Source organism: Buceros rhinoceros, unplaced genomic scaffold (genome assembly GCF_000710305.1).
Source record: "Buceros rhinoceros silvestris isolate BGI_N320 unplaced genomic scaffold, ASM71030v1 scaffold15322, whole genome shotgun sequence".
Lineage (NCBI taxonomy): Eukaryota > Metazoa > Chordata > Aves > Bucerotiformes > Bucerotidae > Buceros > Buceros rhinoceros.
This window is the reverse complement of record NW_010400794.1, coordinates 3,020-10,963: the sequence shown is the minus strand read 5'-3', so window position 1 is coordinate 10,963 and position 7,944 is coordinate 3,020. Positions and strand designations below refer to the sequence as shown.

Here is a 7,944-nt window from a genome sequence, read left to right as displayed (position 1 = left end):
CTGCTGTAATAGCAACAGAGTGTGGCGTTCTGTCAGTTAGGGGAAAGGCTACAGCTTTCTTTGACTTGTATTTAGATCAACTTGAAATTATCCTTGCAAACCCCGAGCAGAGCATAGCAATGATTTAAAGCTCATCTCTGTACCTGGTATGAGTGATACCTCTGAGATATTTCTCATTTAAATTGGCTCTTCATGCTAACCTCAGACTGTTGTGTATCTGTTTTATTACAATAACGGAAGAATAAAAGTAATCACTGACAAATCTTAGGGGAAAGAGATCTCTTATGAATAATGGTGGTGATTTGTGCTATCATTTTTTGAAATGAAAGAAATACTGTTAGACTTTCCACTTTTGCTTGTGGTAAAGAGGTTTTGACTGGTTTGCCTGATGGAAAGACATCATTATGCTATTGTCTCCTAATGCTGCATTAATGCTTCATCTTTACAGAAAACTCTTAATTTGAGTACTTTGGAGTCTTCGTTAGTATTTGTAGTGTTTTTTAGTCTTGCATCAGGAATTCTAAGCTTTACTGAAATCTATGTATAGTTTATCTCTGCGTAAAGTAAGTCTTTCAGACCAACACACTAAAACTTAAGATTTTCACTCACTCATGTAGCCTGCCTTTTTGCTTGTGTCCTGAGAAAGGCCTTAAGTGAAAAAGCTGTATTGTGACTCTTTTTTTTTCATAAAATATTTTGAGGAAAGGATTTTAATCCTGAAGGAGCTCATATTGCATTAAGTCGCATGCATCATTGAATTGTCGCAGCGGATAAGAAGTATTCTTTTTAGTCTCGTTATATACCTGTTAATTATTTTGGCTGAGAATTCAGCTGTCTTGCACATGTGCCTGTGGTCAGTTGTTGTAGGATGGTTACTCTAGACTTTTGGGTTTTCTTTTTTCCCAAAAGATGTGTGCTGGTCTACTCTTCTGTCAAGGAATGCAGGAATGAAGTGAAAATAGTGTGGAAATTATTCTAGCCAGGTTTGTCTGATGTGTTCATCTGATGTTCTAAACAGCTTAAGAATTTTTTTAAGTTACAGTTTGGAGACTTCTTTTAAGAAAACATGCTATATGCCCTTTTTTTTTTAAGCTCTGACCTCTGGGCTCTGGGATGTATAATATATCAGCTGGTAGCTGGATTGCCTCCATTTAGAGCTGGGTAAGAGATTTAAGCTATTTTATTACATGTGGATCATAAACTTATTGACTTGGTTTGACTTGTACTTCAGAACTGGTAGTAAGGTAAAACTTTCCGTGGTGCGGTGTTTGGTGTTAATGTCATGTCTGCTTTTATTTGTCCTTTCTGATGTCATGAAGATGCTTAGACAGCTATAACTAGAGTTCCTGAATTACTCCTTAATTTATTCTAGGATTTCACATGTAACTTACACCATAAAGGTACCTGTGCTTGCATGAAGAGGGTATGAGGGACCTCTGTACTGAGCCATTTGAACTCTTCTTGTTATTATTCAAGCACCTGGTACTTACCAGGTCATAGATACTTGGAAGACTGTGCCCCTTTACCCCTGAAAGATTTATGAGAATGTGACTTAACTTGTAGATCTGTGTTTAATAATTGTCCAGGTTATGCACTGTTAAGGTAAAAGAACCATAGAGAGCAAGTAACAAAACCTAGTATTTTTCTCTTTTGCAGAAATGAGTATCTTATATTCCAGAAGATAATAAAGTTGGAATACGACTTTCCAGAAAAATTTTTTCCCAAGGCAAAAGACCTTGTTGAAAAACTATTGGTAAATATTTGCTGCTGGTGAATGATTTGATGACACTGGAAACTTCTGGCTTATGTAGTTATTTCCCTAAAGTTTCTATGCACGCCATTGCAAATATAGTAATAATGACTGTGAACATTACTGGCTGTGTAGGGGAATGTCTTGAAAATCAACATCCATTATTAAGCAGCACTTAGATTATTCTTTTTTTAAAAGTCTGAATTACAAAGCATGGACAAGGAGTGTCTCACAATGAAATGGAAGCAAAGGGTTCTAAATTACTGTCCGTTACACAGAAGTTCAGATTGAAATACCCAGGTTTGCATATAGGCACATAAATTCTTGCTGAGCTGTACGATGAATTGAGTTGAAAACAATGTTCTATATGTCACGGGGAGATAGATTCATTACAATGACTTAACCTTGCATTTTAGCATGCACTTAGCTTGCAGTTAATGGCATGTCTCAGTGGTATCAGCTGAAGAAGTACTCTGCATGTGAATGTCTGGCAGATGGGAAGAAAAGATATGTTCTGTCTCATCAGTGAGATGCAGCCACGACACTAAAATTGAATATGAGTTGTATAAGCTTTTTGAAGTTTGGTAGTCTAGCATATTAGTGTGGGGCAGGAAGCGAGGAGGAAACTCTGTCTCATGTTTGTGGATGATGATGAATGCAGCCTTTGCAAAGGGCCTAGCAGCATGTTCCTGCGTCCAGGCCAGCTCTGTGGCCAAGCCAGTGCCTACTGAGTGGAAAGGTCCAAGTTGTGTCAACAGCCTGACAACTGTGCAGTTTTAGGGCGCTTTAAGAGTGTTATGTTTGACAGCAACTACAGCTTCCGCAGCTCCTTGTGTCACTGGAATGTGAAGCTGGGCTGTGCTTAAATGAGCTGTGCTCCATCAGGCCTTCTCTGTATGTTTACTTGGTTTTGCTTCTGCCTTTATAAAGAAACAAAGCCAAAAAAATGCATGAACCTAAAGACGTGCTGCTTTCTCTGGATCTGTGAGCTGGTCTAATACTGAACCTTGCTGACACGACATGCTGCCGAGTAACACCCTGTGCTATAAGCAGTCTCCTTATATTGTAGATAGGTATGATTAGGCAGTAAGGCCAAACAGTTTTAAGTTGTTGCATGCTGCTGTGACAGTATGAATAGTGCTTGCCCCTTCCTTGTCATTATTTTATGCACGTTAACTTGATTGTAATTTGCTCAGGTTCTAGATGCTACCAACAGACTAGGCTGCGAAGAAATGGGAGGATATGGACCTCTTAAGGCTCACCCTTTTTTTGAATCGATTGTGTGGGAGAACTTACATCTTCAGACACCCCCAAAACTAACAGCATATTTACCTGCTATGTCAGAGGATGATGAAGACTGTTATGGAAATGTACGTTTGTCTTTTGCTATATTCAGCTCTGATGCTGCCTGAGATGGTCATTAAAGTATTGCATATTAAATATTTTTATTGAAACTAGGGATTAGTTAGATTTTAAAGATGACTAAATTATTAAGAATGCAATAAAAAGGTGCTGGTTAAAATTTGAACTACTCAGCATTTTTTATTATAAAGTGAGTATTTTGGAAAAATACTGATTGGCATGCTTTTGACCAAACATTTTTTTGGATAAGTGTCTGTTAACCTATAGACAGTGGGCTGTCTTTTTGCCCAAATCACAATAAGTAAAAGCATGCCTAAATTAAAAACCACAGCTTAGTGCAAAATAAGCTTTTTAATCAAAGCTTCTAAATTTTGTTTCCCTCATTTTGAAATTTCGTCATTTTGCTTCCTCCTTTAGTATGACAATCTCCTGAGTCAGTTTGGTTGCATGCAAGTTTCTGGTTCTGCCTCTTCCCATTCGCTGTCTGCTCCAGAGACGAGTACACCACAGACATCGGGAGGAAATATCGAACAGTATATTCATGATCTTGACAACAACTCCTTCGAGCTGGACTTACAGTTTTCTGAAGATGAAAAGAGGTTACTTCTGGCAAAACAAGCTGGTGGAAATCCTTGGTAAGATACTTGTTTATAGCTCATCTGTTACTTGCACAGCAGTAAGGAATCCAGAAAAATAAGTTATTTTGATTCAAATTAATATTTATCAATATTAGTATCTTCAAGCAAACAATCATCAGCCTGATATTTCTTCTATTTTTAAAGCAGTAGCAGTGAAACCTTAATGTTACGTTTCTAAAATTTACAAGGTCTAGAAGATGGTGTGTGGAGTGTGTTTACAAGTTAGGCAGAAATGGCGCTATACCGGTCCCGAGATGTCTTCCCTCTACACCGTCCTACAACTAGAAAAGGCTTTCTTACAGTTGCCATAAGCTGTTTTTTATTTGAATGATGAAGTTCAAACCAAAATACCTCCAGAACATGTACTTGCTTGCATTTTGGGAGGAATTTCTCATTTGTGGCTCTTTTTTCCCCGGACAGATTTTAGAAAAAACTCTGGCTTGGAATGAGTTAGAGTCTAAAACTCATCTAGCAAAGTTGTTCAGGACTCTGTGGTGGAAAAGGAGTCACTAGGGAGAGACGTGGAACATTGCTTGATAAGAATAATAAAAGCTGTTTCTGTAGAAGTATTAATTGTGGAGTAAGAGTTATTTTTCTTTTTTTTAAGGCATCAGTTTGTAGAAAATAACTTAATCCTAAAAATGGGTCCAGTGGACAAAAGAAAGGTAAGGACTTTTGTTAATTCCCTGTTGCAAGACATTTTAGAGCTTCCTTGCTTATTTGTAAGTGTCAAATTGTTTTTTTATTTTTTTAATGTGTAGTGTTTTCATGTGAATAGATTTTTTTCTTAATTTAGTGGTGTGCTCTAAATTATTGATGCTTTCATTTCGAGACCGTAGTAAATGAGTTTTGTCCACCTTCCTCCTCCCAGTGTGATATAGCCCACTAAACACATTGTCTTCACACGTCTGCATGTGTATGGAGCCACAAATATCATTAAATAAAACACAAGTCCTTACTGCTCTTAACTGTGGTATTTTCCTGGATCTCAGCTAGTGCTTGTACCCTGAGAGAGGCGGAGGTGACATTGGAACAGCTTTAAATAGTAACTTTAACGTGGTAAGATGAGCAGTGATAGTCTGTGTCAGCTTTACAGGAAAGTAGGTTCTCTTTCATCTAAGTTACTGCCTACTTTTTCCTAACTTTCTCCACAAAACCATGAGTATCGATTTCAGTGCTGGAATATTTGACAAGCAGATGCTGCTTCAGTCTGTACAGCCAGTTGGTTTATGTTTTGTTGGAACTTAAAGATGCTTTCTTAAAACCGTACTTGTGTTTTGCCATGCAGTAGGAATGCACTGCAACCTCCTAAAAAAAATCATTGGGGTCAAATAGGTAAAGCAAAAGGAAGCCAAAATCCCCTGAACCTTCAATTCAAACATGCTATCCTATCACTGTGCTGTTTCAATCCTACATCTGCTGTTAAATTCAGAGATCTACACTTTTTTTTTATCATCTTTTTTTGCATTGCTGCTTCTACTTTCCTTTTAGGGGTTGTTCGCACGTCGGCGCCAATTGCTGCTTACGGAAGGGCCCCACCTGTATTATGTGGATCCTGTCAACAAAGTTCTAAAAGGAGAAATTCCATGGTCTTTAGAGTTGCGGCCAGAAGCCAAGAATTTTAAGACATTTTTTGTTCACACAGTAAGTGACTTTATTGAATTTCTTTGTAAGTTGCACTGAGGTCTTTGTACAATTGTAGGTTGTTAACAAGTAAATTTTCTTGAGAAAATATAATTCCTTAAATACAAGTGTTGATGGCCTTAACTGAAGAAAAAAAAACCACCAAAAAACCACAAAAGCCAACCCCTGCCCAAACCAAATCAAAAAGCCAACAAAACCCCCCTGACATGTGCATTTCTCACAAAAAAAAAAGTTTTATTATTCTTAAATGGCTTTTGGCATTTGAAGGAAACTCTTAAAATTTAGCCCTCTCTGAATATAGTTGTTCATGAAGAGTGTACCAATGACAGATGTTTCAGTTGACTGCTTACTGATAATTGAGATGCCAGATGTATGGTGATTCGGTGATAGATAATGTTTTATAACTGTAATTGAAGGTAGCTTTTGGAAAGGTTATGAACGGATTCTGAGTAGTTATGTTATGAGTAGGTACAGAATATTTTTGCTGCTTTTTGGTTGGACTGTGTTTGGAGTACTCATCAAAATGTTGTTCACTTATAGCCAAACAGGACATATTACCTGATGGACCCGAGTGGGAATGCTCATAAATGGTGCAAAAAGATACATGAAGTTTGGCGGCACAGATACCACCAGAATGCTGCTAAATAGTCAAGCTCATCCAAAATTTCCCAGTTTCCCTACTTGCTGCTAGAACTCCGTGTGCAGCCGATCAGAGGAATCTTTTCAACCCACCTGTTACCATCTCAAGGGGAAGCATATGTCTGAAATGTTCTGGTTTTTTTTAAAAAAAATTGAAAAAAAGAAAAGCAAAAACCTAATGGAATTCAGGGTTGCTTTGCTTGCTCTTTGTGCTTCTGTTGAGGCTTCCACATGCATATCATTGCAGTGAAGATCTTGCTTTTGTGCACTTCAGCTCAGTTTCTGCTGCAGACTAGTGGATAGACCTTGCATTACCAGCTTCACTTCAGATGAGTTAAAACCAATCCACACGCACACACGCAAATCATGCGCCAGCCCTGCACACTTGCTGGGGCCGGAGTTTCTGTGACTTTCAGATTATCATTAAACTGTAATTCATCAGGGAGCTTTTATATGCCTCTCCTAAGCACCACATCTTTGTTTTCTCTTACTTTCCTCCCAGTCCCCCAGCTTATTGGTATATGGCATTTGTAGCCAGGTCATTTGCACCCTTGTGTAATTCCTGATATAGTTCTGGTTGCAGGATTTATGTGGTACTTTAGTAATTATGTGAATAAATCAGATGTGCATGTCTGGCAGACAGGCTCCAATGATACAGGTTTGGAGAGAGTAAAATGCTGAAAATGGCACTGAAAGTTTTCTAAAACTGAATTGTTGGCTTCTGAAGTACATAAGATTTTAAGCATTCAATTTAAATTTTAATATGAAACGTGTGTGTTTAATCAAGGGACAATAAACTTACCAGCATGCTTTTAACTAATGCTAACTAAGATAACTAGTTAGTATAGGGGGGGAAGAAAGGTTACTATTGAAGTAGTAAATAGATTTTCACCTTTTCAGGAGATGAGGACTAGAAGCTTTCTTTCCAGGGTGTGCATGGATTGTGCATTTTAGTGGGGCCAACCTATTTACCTGGGCAGAGAAGGAAGTGTGAAAGCTTTGTAAAATTAATTACTTGGCTTTTTTTGTCTCATTGTATAATGAGGTGTACAAATAATCCTATTTTTGGTCCTTGGCCAAATATTTAGCACTCCAAAAAAAAAAAAAGAAGCAACAGAAATATTAGATCCATAAAGTAATCTGGTTAAAAATTCAGAAGAAAATATTGATACAAAGAGGAAAATACATGGTACTTAAGGCATATCTATAAAACTAAAGTATTTTCCATATCGATCTCTATTCTCTTCAAATTAAGGCGCTTTTTTTGTGGTCAAACATTTCTCATAATGTTGCGAAGACAAAACTATCTGTGTGCTAAAAACAACTTGCCTAATGGTATTTTCAACGTGCCTGTGTTCCCGAGCCTTGCAGAGAGGAACGACCTGGGTCTGGTCCTTGTTTTAAAAGCAGTATAAACATCACACCTATTGATTCACCTGCTACACGTACCATCTCTTTGTGTTTTGAGGTCTTGTTCTAGGATGTGCTTTTCCTTCCACCAAAGAAAAAACTGTTCTGCCTCAATGCTGAAAAAACTCATGGACCCCTGTTCTAGAAGCAGTATTCTAAAAGCAGTGGCTTATCAGGATTTCTCAAAACGCATGAATGTTGGATGTTTTGTTGTTGTACAGGAGGAAGAGGATTTATTAATGATCTCTTTAAAACTGTGTTATGTGGTTGAACTTGATGTATAGTTCAGCTTTTCCACTGTCTTTATCCTCAAAGGAGAGAGTGCAGTTGCCTTTTCTTTTGGAGCGACTGCGTTCTTATAGCCGACTGTTCTCCCACCAGGTACACAGACTTGACAGAAGTAAATCACTGTCTTGCAGTGCTTGGTGTTAAGGGGGCTAAGGTGTCCTGTAAATGGCTGAGATGAGAGAGACATTCCCTTTTCACCATGAGAAATTTCAC

General features: G+C 37.9%; 1 protein-coding gene across 1 annotated transcript in view; it reads left to right on the top strand.

Moving 5' to 3' along the window:
* Nucleotides 1-6,183, top strand: part of PDPK1 (3-phosphoinositide dependent protein kinase 1) — a 15,437-nt gene extending 9,254 nt beyond the window's left edge. Inside the window, exons 7-13 of the mRNA XM_010132036.1 lie at nt 1,093-1,161; nt 1,657-1,753; nt 2,947-3,120; nt 3,530-3,747; nt 4,358-4,415; nt 5,242-5,394; nt 5,935-6,183. Of these exons, the coding sequence (XP_010130338.1) occupies nt 1,093-1,161; nt 1,657-1,753; nt 2,947-3,120; nt 3,530-3,747; nt 4,358-4,415; nt 5,242-5,394; nt 5,935-6,042 (877 nt within the window). The 3' untranslated portion in view covers nt 6,043-6,183. The remainder of the gene's footprint in view (nt 1-1,092; nt 1,162-1,656; nt 1,754-2,946; nt 3,121-3,529; nt 3,748-4,357; nt 4,416-5,241; nt 5,395-5,934) is intronic.
* Nucleotides 6,184-7,944: the final 1,761 nt, after the last annotated feature.